The sequence below is a fragment of the Cupressus sempervirens genome, chromosome 7 (genome assembly GCF_028749045.1).
Source record: "Cupressus sempervirens isolate cs-2001-9-10 chromosome 7, ASM2874904v1, whole genome shotgun sequence".
Classification (NCBI taxonomy): domain Eukaryota; kingdom Viridiplantae; phylum Streptophyta; class Pinopsida; order Cupressales; family Cupressaceae; genus Cupressus; species Cupressus sempervirens.
This window is the reverse complement of record NC_143124.1, coordinates 229128299-229139879: the sequence shown is the minus strand read 5'-3', so window position 1 is coordinate 229139879 and position 11581 is coordinate 229128299. Positions and strand designations below refer to the sequence as shown.

Genomic DNA, 11581 nt, shown 5'->3' with positions numbered 1-11581 from the left:
TTTTTCTAGCTATCTATTACCTAGACCACCCCTATCAAACACTGGGGCTTGTTGTAGACCCATGGGAGGGTCCAAAATGACCACTACTCTGGAGTAGGAGCCTATTAGAGAAATTCTAACAAGGGGAGTCCCCCATTTCTAGGAGAAATGAGGTGTGTGTTGTGAAATCGCAACAATGCTCCTAGATGAAATATTACATAACATAATAGAATAACACAATATAATCAATACTATGCAGTGTGTGCAACACACATAATGTATCTTCCAATTATACACAACATTAACCACTTAATTGGTTAAATTTGAATTAACTAATTCATTGACCTTTAGTAATATAACTAGGCCTAATCATTTTATTATGTTGCTATCCTTCATCTATGTAATTAATTAGTTTAATATAATTAAATACATTTTCCTTCTTCTAATCTACAATTTTTTTAATTAAATACATTAAAATCTCTTTCTACCCACTTTATTTAAATAATCTTATTATTTGAATATTCCCTGTATAAATCTTAATACTTGGTCTAACTAATTCCTATTGATTAATTATAAAACCTTGCCTAAATCCCTAACCTTCAACTATTACCATCATCTCTAAACTTGCCTATTTCATTAATCATCATTAATTAGGACTAATTTTGTGATTTCTACAAATTATATCTCCATAGTGTTTCTCACACATGCATGAGGAACCCTTTAGAAGGTGGCAAACTACCTTCCTTAAATAACCACCTACATTCATATATGAATGTGACCTCTTTCTTAAATGGGATTTCTTCATACACATGTGAGATATCCTAGCTCCTTTTCCTCTTCCATTTTGTCCACTCACCTTAATTACCCATCACTTTCCAAGGTTTCTCACATGTGTGAATAACTCATCCTCTTGCATGACCAACCACTTTTCATAGATGACATCTATAGAGCCCCCACTTGATATCCACCTCATTGATCCTCTTAAATATCAGCCTCCATTTCATTTTAAATCCTAACATTTTATTCTCTCCAAGTTCCTATAAATAGGTTCCTCTCCACAAAAAATGCATCAACGTCTCATCTACATTGTTATCATGTTGAATTTGTTGTAGACATTGGAAGATTGTTTGAGTGTTCTAGTGTTGTCTTAAGGTTTATATCATCACATATCTTAGTTTAAAAATCATTCCTAGGTTAGTTTTTTTAATTGGCATCTTCACTACTTTTAGCATCTCCATGCTTTAAATCCTGCATTTCACCATCTAGCTACATGCCTAGAAGCTCATTTCATCCATATTAGATTTATCAATCACTTGGAGACTATCATAGTTGCATTTGGAGAGCATGCCCACTTTTATCCATCAAAAACTAAATCAATAGAATGTGGGTGCTTCATTCAAGCTAAGTTGGAGATAAGTGCCAATCAAAGTTGGTTAAATGTTTTTTCTAACTTATTTTACATTGTTTACATTTGAATAACAATCATATTTTCACATAGACACTTACTTAAAACAATGTGTGTTAATCTGAACCCATAATTATTAATCATTTTTAGATATTTAAAGTATTTAAAGTTTTTTGAAGCAACCCCATTATTTAATGTAGACCTAAAATTGTAGCACATGACTTGGCTACAACGATAAACTCTATATAATAATAGAAATAGTATGATTGTCACCATTGATAGAAAGCAAATAAGAGTTGCACAATAATATTTTTGGAGTCTTGATAAACATAAGCATTGTCATAAATTAGTTGTTGTCATATTTTAGTTATGACTTTGAACATATAAATTAGTTTCATACTTATATATATCAAAGTGAATAACTAAAAGAAATGCTTACATATATATAATTGAAAATTAAAGATGATACATATTATTAGTTCTTGCCTTTGGTAGGAAACTAATGCATTCATGTGATTCCATATTGGTTACATAAATCTAAAAATTTGAATATATACTAATGTTTGCAAAAGCTATATTAATTTGCATGTTTTTTTGAAATTGGAAAATACATCTTTTTAAAAATTGTATTGACCAATGATAAAGCAAGGCAATGAAAAAATTCAATTTTCTTCAATAAAAATACAAATATTTTCTAACAACTCTATTAATAAATGCATTAATTACAACTTTATCTTTTCCACATTTGTGACAAGTGGATTAACTTTTTTTAAAAACAATCATTTTTATATTCGACCTCACAAATGAATGTCTAATCAATATTAATTATCCCTATCTATTTTCCTTACCAAGTTCAAATATAGACTTTAATGTTTTATATTTCTTATTTTAAATATATTTATTATTAGTTTTACATTGATGTTAGTTTTTGTAATTTGTAAAATGTTATTTCTTAAAGTTTACACTATATTTTACTAGCTATCTTCAAATATAGAGTTAAATATTTTTTATTTCTTATTTTATATATATTTCATATCAGTTTTACATTGATGTTTATTTTTGACAATTATAAAATAGTCATCATCATACATGTCTAAATAACAAGATATTTGATCACTAAGGGTTTTGTATTTAAATAAAATGGCTGAATTGTTCAAATTTAATTAATTTTCTTTTTGCTTTGTAGAGTTCAAAATCCATCAATGTATAGTCATTATCATCTAACAAAAGTTTATTTTTTAATGGTCAACTATCATATCATTATAACATTGACATTTATATGGTGCACACATGTAACATATTCTAGAGTATGAGGATAAATTTGAAGGCTATGCAATCTTCACATATCGAATCCAAAGCTTGTCCCAATCTTGTTGCAAGGAAAGCTTATGCCTAAGATGATCTGTGTTCAAATTTTCATGTGACAATTAAAATGGTATGAACATAACTTTAAATAGCATTGTGATAAAATGTTACAATCAATAAAACACATGTACAAGTGAAGCTTACCCAACACAAACTACCCCAATAAAAATTCATAAACAATTGCACAAAGAACTTGAAAGCACATTTGAAATATTTTAGGGCAACTTGATGTAAGATCATTCCAAGATATGGATGATATTGCATCACACACCCTTGGAAAAATATTTTGATACAAGTATCACAATCAAGGATCAAATAGATACCTAACTGGTACATCCAATTTGCCTTCAAAGTCTTATCCACTATTTACAAAATAAGTTGCCTAAAACATAAATAATGTTGTTAATGTGCAATATGAACATAATTGAAAAGAAGATAAAATCCACATTCCTTAGGGTTCTAATTTAAAACTTAAACTCTTATCAAGCCAAAATACTTTGAATGACTAAATATTAAACATATTATTTTTCTACTATGTTATTTATATTCTAATAAATTATTATTGTAAATATGAACCAAATTTGTCATTTATGTCAATCAAATGTGAGATGTGGTCCAAACGTATCTATTAACATGAGTATTTGTTACTTTTATAATGCTAGAGTATTAAGATATTGTATAGTATTGAGATTCATATCAAACTTATGAGAAGATTATTGCTAACAATTTGATATGTGGTATCATATGTGTTGAAGGATGCATCTCCTAAGTGACATCGATATTTATGTCCTCCTATAATCAAGCCAAAACATTTTTCAATAGCCAAAATTTTTATAAACTTAGTCAACCCAACTTATAAAAATTCTTATATTGGTGGTGAAAATAGAGATTCCCTAGTATTGTTATGTAAACAAGTAATTAACCACCTTTCACATCTAATTACATTGAAGAGGAATGGAATTGATTGAATTTCAGTCCTCTTTGATTGAGTTGAAAACAAACTATAGAAATTTGTGAATTGAATGCAAGATCTAGGGATAATGATGTAGAATTGACATTAAATAACATGCAAGGTTTTTTAGATTTGATATGGTGATATAAAGTACAAATATAAAAATAAGAGACATAGAGTAACTTGTGTCTGAAATGTAGACCTAAAAATGGAGGGCACTAGTAGTAGAGGGTATTTTTTTACCTAATCTAGAAGTATATATTTTTTCTTCTTTCAACACTCTTTGACAAAGGAACATACAATTGCTAGTGTCCTCCAACTGGAGTATATCACATCTCTACTTGAGACATATTAAGGCAAAGTATCATTTGGTTATTTTTCTTTGAATCGGTATGATAAACTACATCATCTTAAAGAGAGACAAAATGTCAACAAATGAGAAAAATGTCCTCACAAAACTAACTAATTTTTTTGTTTATTTGATTATTTTACCATCATTCCTCTATTTATTATATTAAAAATTTAATTTATTTAATCAATTCATTAATGCCTTCCTTTGTTAATTAAAGTAAATCTTGTTTATCTAATTGATTCATTAGCCTTTTATTTCCCTTAATTAAATAAATATTTACTATTTATCTACTTTTACCATAGCCTAGATTTTGTCTGCTATTAGTTAAATAAATAGTTTATATTTATTTAACTAATGTACTATCATATTTTGTTTTAGCCTTCCAACTTGTTCACATGACCATAATCAAAATTTGTAGTTGTGTGCCAAGTGCATTTTGTATCTTTATCTCCCCTTTTCTTTGTCATCGTCATATGACTAAATTCATTTAACTTAGGCCTTGTTTGGTTGCTGGAATATGAGTGGAATAGGAAAACGAAATTAGAATATGTTTTATATTCGCTGTTTGGTAAGCTCAATCGGAATTGGGAATAGGAAGACATATTCCAATTTTACCCCTAAAATGAGCATATGTCTATGCCAAAAAAAATCTGTTATTGGAATAGGTCATTTCCATTCTCATTCTGATTTTTCATTAAAAAATATTTTTTATTTTTTAAAAAAAATTTTAATTTTTTTTAAATTTTTTTTCGATTTTTATTTTTTTATTTTTTTTTAAACTGATTTTTTGAATTTTTTTTGTTACATTTTTTTTAAATTTTTTTTAAAACAACATTTTTTAAAATTATATCTATTTGTTTAAAAAAATGAAAATGAAAATGAATTAACTAAAAAAATAATAAATTTAAAAAAAAATTAGGAAAAATATTTTTAAAAATACAAAACTTAACCTTATTCCTATTCTATTTTTGTACAACTAAACAATAGATTAACATATTCCCTGTCGAATTCCAAGTGCACCAAACATGATTGGAATTGCCTATTTCTATTCCCATTCCATTTTTCTATTCTAATTTTCTATTCCTATGCCAGCAACCAAACGGGGCCTTAAAGACGAGTTATCAAAAGTCAACAAGTTTTTGCTAAAAATTGTAACTAATTTACTTTCCCCTTCATACAATACTACTTCAGTCAACCATTAAAACATGGAGGTAGGAACTTTGGCGCATGCACCCCTTATTTTTATATGAAAACAAATCTTAATTAAAAAATTTAGTATTTCAGCAACTTCAATTTATTTTTAAGAAATTCAAATTGTTTTACAAATGAACCTCTCATCTTTCACCCTTACGTAGAGATATAAATAAACACGTAAAATTTTTACGTGTGAAAAAATCAAATCAAATCAAATAACTTAAACTAAAACGAATTTTCTTCTTTTTCGTATCCTGTTTTCCGGGTGCAGCTTATCCATAATAGTACGTAAGAGATGGAGAGATCTCCATTCTTTACCTTTCTTTACTGTCAGAGCACACCAGTTTTTCGTTGTTCCATTGTCGACAAGGCAATCTTCAAATCGTTGACACCTGTAAAGCGTTTGAAAAAATCTGCTTGTAACGACTGTGGTAATCAACGATTCTCCTTGTCTCAAGTTAAAATTCCACTCACGTACTTCATGGGATTTACTTAGGGTGTGTAATGGAGCAGGTCTATTAATATCAACAACAGTGCATATGATGATTGCACCCACAGAGCCAGCACGATGATATAATGTTTCATGAAGAGAGGTTATATCAGGGCAAAAATGTGCATTAGGAAACAGAGAAGAGTTTAAATTTTCCATTGCTCCTTTCTCTGATCTTGCAACTACTTGAACGAAGTCTGAAGGTACACTCCGAAATGTAAACGGAAAAACAATTAGTTCATCAGTTATGAATAATGATTCCATATTACAGATACAGCTTGAGCAATATTTAGAGACTATAGATCATGATATGAACACAAAATTGAGGGGTAATCAAAGACTTTCACCTTTCTTATCATCTGAGGAGTGAAACAGGTAAATAGATGGCGTTGATGGCCTTTAAGAGAGTCTGAATAACATTTTATGGAATGTACATTTAAGAAAATATGAGTGGCCATCATGATAAGGACTACAGATAGATAGTATGGATGACAGCTTTTAAGAGGTAAAGCTTCCCAAAAGAAAAGTTCTTTATTCAAGATTTGAATATAGATTAATCAAATATATCTTGATTCTTTAGGGTGTTGAATCCATTTTTCAATTTTTAATGAGTTTTGAAATCAATACCTTTAGCTTGAAAATGCAATTCCGTATTGCTGCATTACTACAATATAAAAGTTGCATCGCTTCCAATCTCCCCATCTCTTCAATACCTGCTACGTTGTCCGGGCATTCACATAAGGATAGTCTCGCCCCGTCGAAGTTACCTGACACAAAACTCAGATTTTTACATTTGCTGAGCACAACAGACTCCAGTCTCCGACACCCATCAATTCTAACTCTCTGGAGCGACTTCATCCCCTCGAGATGCAAGTCAATTTCAAGCTCCCAACACTGAGTAATACTCAAATGCACAAGATTCTTGAGATGAGATACATATGACAAATTCTTCAGTTCTGTACAAGCATTCAATTGAAGAGTACTCAGTGTTATTGCCAAAGCTATTTCCTGCAGCTTCGCACACCTGATTATGCTCATCTCTTCCAGACAATTGAGACGTGGAAGACATGGCAAATCCTGAAGCTCTGGACAATCCGATATCGACAATTGTAACAGAGAAAATTCAAAGCAGTCTACCTTTAAATCCATTGTAATCCTTCGCAATTCTCTGCAATTTTCTATGGTGAGTTTGATGACAGTATTTGGGAGTGTCACGCTGTGCAGCTTCTCACAGGACTGAACAGTCATCCTCTTCAGGCAGTGTAGTCTTTCAAGGCTTGGCAGCATCTCAATCTCGGAACAGTCGATCATGTAGAGATCTGTGAGCATATTAGGATTGTCCAATCCTCCAAGCATTTGCAATTCTCTACTCCACTGCACTATAAGTTCCACTGCACTATAAGTTCAAGGAGCATCATTGGGAGTGTTACGTTGGAGATATTCCAACATTCAACAATAGTTAATCTCTTTAGACCGTTCAAGCGGGAAAGATGTAACTCTTGCCGAAGCTGGGGACACTTTTTAATGTCTAGCTCAGCAAGTTTTGGAAGATCAGAGATTCCTGCTATTGATTTTAATTCGCTGCATCCTTCTACAGTAAGGCTCATCAGGCTTGTTGGTACTGTTACCATGCACAGCTTTTCACATTCAACAATTCCAACAATTTCTAAACTAGTTATGCTTGAGAGATACAGCTCAACCTCCAAACACTCGTGAATTCTGAGTTCTACTAGATTTGTTAGGTGAGAAATCCCTGACACTGTTTTCAGATTAGCAAGTGCTAATTTTTTCAGCAAGCTCAGATTTGCAATGCACAACTCATGAAGCTGATGACAATTACTAATTTTCAATTCTACCAGCCCCGTAAGACCGGATATTGTTGACATACCTCTGAGTTCTCCGCAAGCATTCAACTCAAGACGCTTCAAAAGTGTTGGGAACGTCATGTTGGGCAGGCATCTACATCGGAAAATGCGAATCTCCTTGAGGCATTTTACATGCCCAAAACCTGGCAGTTCTTGAAGCATTGGACAATCCGAGATGGATAATCCGTCTGGATCAAAATCACCCACAAATCTTTTCAAAATAGCACAGTCGGTCAACTTAAGGTGATTGAGCTTATCACATCCATTAATTGTAATAGTCTCTAGACGACTCGCACCAGAAAAGGGTGGTAATTCCCTAAGCTCCGGACAGTCTTGAATGTTCACCATTCGAATCTCTTGAAAATCATAGCTTCCTTGTACTGGTTTCAAGCTATTACATCCATCAAGCTTGAAAGATTTCACCTTGAAAGACACATCAACTGTTATCTTCTCAAGATATTTTAAATTCACCAGACACAACTCAAGCTTAAGTTTCCAACACAAAGAAATGGTTAGCTTTACAAGCTTTGGAAGATGAGAGATACCTGTAACACATTTCAGACTATAACAGCTGCTAATTGCAACAATTTGCAGGCATCTCAGATGTGCAAGACATAACTCATGAAGCTCCTGACATCTATTAATGTTCAATTCCACAAGCTTCTCAAAACTGGTTATTCCTGGCACACTTTTCAAATTACTATCTGCAATAGTAAACCTTCTTAAGCAGCTCAAACCGCAAAGGCTTGGCTCCTCAAGCTGAGGACATGCACTGATTTCCATGTCTTCCAGCTTTGTAAGATCGGAGGTCACTGACAATGTTTGAAGATCCTCGCAATTGCTAACCTGAAGACAATTCAACGTACGGACTCTTGTAAATTGCACTTCAGTAAGATTTTTCATGAAAGAAATGTTGAAGGATCGAAGGCTTGGACAATATCCTCCATTAATTGCAATCCTTATTACATTTTCTTGTCTTCTAATTACTAGATCTTCAAGAAAGTTCAATGGGGGCTTGACAATAGCAGGCTTTCGGCTAGGAATCATCGGAAAGGACCCTGAAACTCTTCTACCCCGCACTAATAACTTCATCTTTGACTTTTGCTGAGCCTCGACTGTTTTATGTTCCACATAAGTTGATATACCTAAGAAATCTGGAAACTGTTCTAAAATGGTTTCATCAATTTTGAGCTCTTTCAATTGAGAGGGAGCCTGAAATTCCAAATAAAAGTATTCTTAACGTCCAATGGTAAGAAACACCCTTACATAGAATAATGCATTTCATCATACCAACAATCAAAATAAAATGTTGAAATTAACAGCATACCTCTGAATCTCGCCACAGTTTTTTGAAATATCCATATCTGACTCTTAAATAATGGACATTTTTTAGTGAAGCCCATAAAGGAATTCTTGGTTGCTGCTGAGGCCGTAGATGATTTATATGAGAGGAATAAAGATTGGCATCCAGATAAAGCAAAGAAGTTGACGTCGCAGATCTATCATTGGAATTACCTAAGAAGAAGGTAATTCTAGAGTTTACGGAATCGTCAAAAATGGAATGGAAGCATCTTCGTTTTGTTTTAGCTAGGATGTTTTTGAATCGCTTTGATTCCTGAAATCACAAAAGGCCATCAAACAGTGTTGTAGCAATTTAATTTTTAGAATTTTGATTCACAGCGAAAATATAAAAGAGAAACAGGCATACCAAGTATTTCAGATCCTGAGGACACCACAGGCGAGGAGGATGGGTGAAATCACTTGCCAATTCTCTTCCCAAGTCACGCAGGTGGTCGTGCATTCTGAGTACGGGTATGGGATCTTCTACTTCTTCAATCAGGCACTTGTCTTGTAATTTTCTCAGTCCAGAGTCAGCGTTCCATCCAGATGCTTTCCATATCCTCATGGCTATACATTTCTGTTTGTCAACAAAGAAACAGGCAATATCTAGGAAAATTTGTTTCTCCTCATTGTCCAGTGCGTCAAAGCTTATTTTAAGCTTCCGTTGTATGTCTCGATGCAACGTGGTGCCAACTTTTTGTAGCTCTGCCCTCCAATAATTCTCCTTTCTGCCATGAACGTGCCTTCCAAGAACTCGAAGAGAAAGCGGTAAGCCTCTACATACGCCCACAAAGGCATCAACAAGATGCTCATATCCGTCAGCAGGATGTGGTTGGGAGAAAACATGCCAGGAAAAAAGCTCCCTGGCATCATCTACATCCATTCCTTTTAAATGATAACCAGCCTGAATTCCAGCACTAATAAGAACCCCTACATCACGGGTTGTTATAATTACCAGAGTATTACCCGGCTTCTTCACCATGTCCCTGATAAATAGAGCATCTAATTGTTCCAGGTGATCAATATCATCTAGAACAATTAGGAAGCTCAAAGAACCGCTTCTTGCTATGCGATTAGATATATAGTTTGATCCTTCTTCCACACTTTGAAAACTGACTTCCTTTTCACCGAAGAGATCTCTGAGTAGTTTCATTTGCAAAGAAGGTAACTCACATCTAGCTGAGGCTTCCCGTACATCAAATAGAAAACAGGCTCGAGCATAATCTTGACGTTTTAGGTTGAACAATTCTTTGGAAAGAGTTGTTTTGCCTATCCCCCCCATTCCGAAAATGCCAATGATCCGAGCCTTCCCCTTCTCCCCTTCAGTCATTCCACATTGATTTTCAAAATCTCGTACACGCTCACGAAGACATTGTCTTTCAAATTCTATTACAAGCTTGTCCAGGGCTACTGGAGATTCACAAACATGCAAGGATATTTTCCTCTGTACTTCCTTCTCCACTTCTGATACAATGCTTTGGATGTCACTGATAGTTAACAATATAAAACGGAGAATTTTATAAGGAATAATGTTTACTTACTAAATGCAACCATTATTATTTACAAAGAGGCATGAAATAAAGTAGAATAAAAAGAAAGATATCTTACTTTATATTTTTAATTTCACGACCAGTAGTAAATGAAATAGATTGGAGGGCTTCCTTCCACTCCCTATGCTTCTCCTGGTACCTGGATTTCTTTTCATATTCAATGAATGCACCAGCGTAAGCTCCCTTATCTATATGCCGCAGTTCCCAGGGTTGGACCCCATAAAAAACAGGAATAATCTTAGCTTGGCTTTGTTCCATTAGAACCAACTCCGCCAAACACCAGGGGGATTTTGCATAGCTTTTCGAGAAGATAGCAATGTGAACTGCGGCTGAGTGGATGGCAGTCTCAATGCTAGAAGGAAAGGACTCACCAAGCTCCATCTCTTCCTTGTCAAGAAACGCACGTATTCCTAACTGCTGAAGAGAATCATAAAGCTGCCGAGCCAGAGTGTCTTTGACATCAGGGCCTCTGTGATTGATGAACACATCATATATCTTTGTTGATTCAGAAACCTTAGTCCTTGTGCCCAGAGGTTCAATGTCCGAGAAAGCGTGAGGGCGCGAAGATGAAGAGGATGCCATAGATTTCAGTTCGAAGGTTTATAACGAGTTCTTCCAAAATATGAATTGAAGGAAGAAAACAACAAATTTTAATTTAGCTTAGATTTTCAAATAACTTATTATACTTCGAACATGAAAGTAACTTATAGCTTCTTTAATAAAGACATTAGATTAGGAAACTATGGGGAAATTGAAATTGCCTTACCTAGAACAAATAAATTAGATATGTTGCAGGTGCTGTAAGTCGTTCCTCGATCTCACCCTGTAGCAAAACATATAGAGAATAGTCAACGCACAGAGGCAGAATTTGGATTTGATCGAGAAATGATCGAACGATATCCATTCAATGTCTTTTTCCTTGTCTGCCACTTGTAGAAAGTCTAGAACAACGTATTCAGCAATATGGAATATTTTATCTGGGTTCTTGTGTGGGTGTATTCATGTCAATAATGTCTCGTTTTAAACATCTCTTTCAGTAATTGAATTTCTATTACAAAGTGTAGTGTACGCCTACTATATAATGCATT

General features: G+C 33.6%; 1 protein-coding gene across 1 annotated transcript; it reads right to left on the bottom strand.

Annotated features, from left to right (window-relative positions):
• Nucleotides 1-6150: 6150 nt before the first annotated feature.
• Nucleotides 6151-11075, bottom strand: LOC149546337 (disease resistance protein Roq1-like). The gene is made up of 5 exons (XM_089793960.1): nucleotides 10552-11075; nucleotides 9311-10430; nucleotides 8930-9217; nucleotides 7212-8814; nucleotides 6151-7128 (listed from the first exon to the last, which is right to left on the bottom strand). The coding sequence occupies exons 1-5, from the start codon at nucleotides 11073-11075 to the stop codon at nucleotides 6335-6337; spliced, it is 4329 nt and encodes a 1442-aa protein (XP_089650086.1). The 3' UTR covers nucleotides 6151-6334.
• Nucleotides 11076-11581: the final 506 nt, after the last annotated feature.

What these genes read in the sequence shown, in the direction of transcription:
- LOC149546337 (XM_089793960.1), bottom strand. Translation starts at nt 11,075, where the DNA reads ATGGCATCCTCTTCATCTTCGCGCCCTCACGCTTTCTCGGACATTGAA. An exon ending in CGTGAAATTAAAAATATAAA is followed by an intron (nt 10,431 to 10,551) that starts GTAAGATATCTT and finishes GTTAACTATCAG; the next exon opens with TGACATCCAAAGCATTGTAT. An exon ending in AACTGTGGCGAGATTCAGAG is followed by an intron (nt 8,815 to 8,929) that starts GTATGCTGTTAA and finishes TTGGAATTTCAG; the next exon opens with GCTCCCTCTCAATTGAAAGA.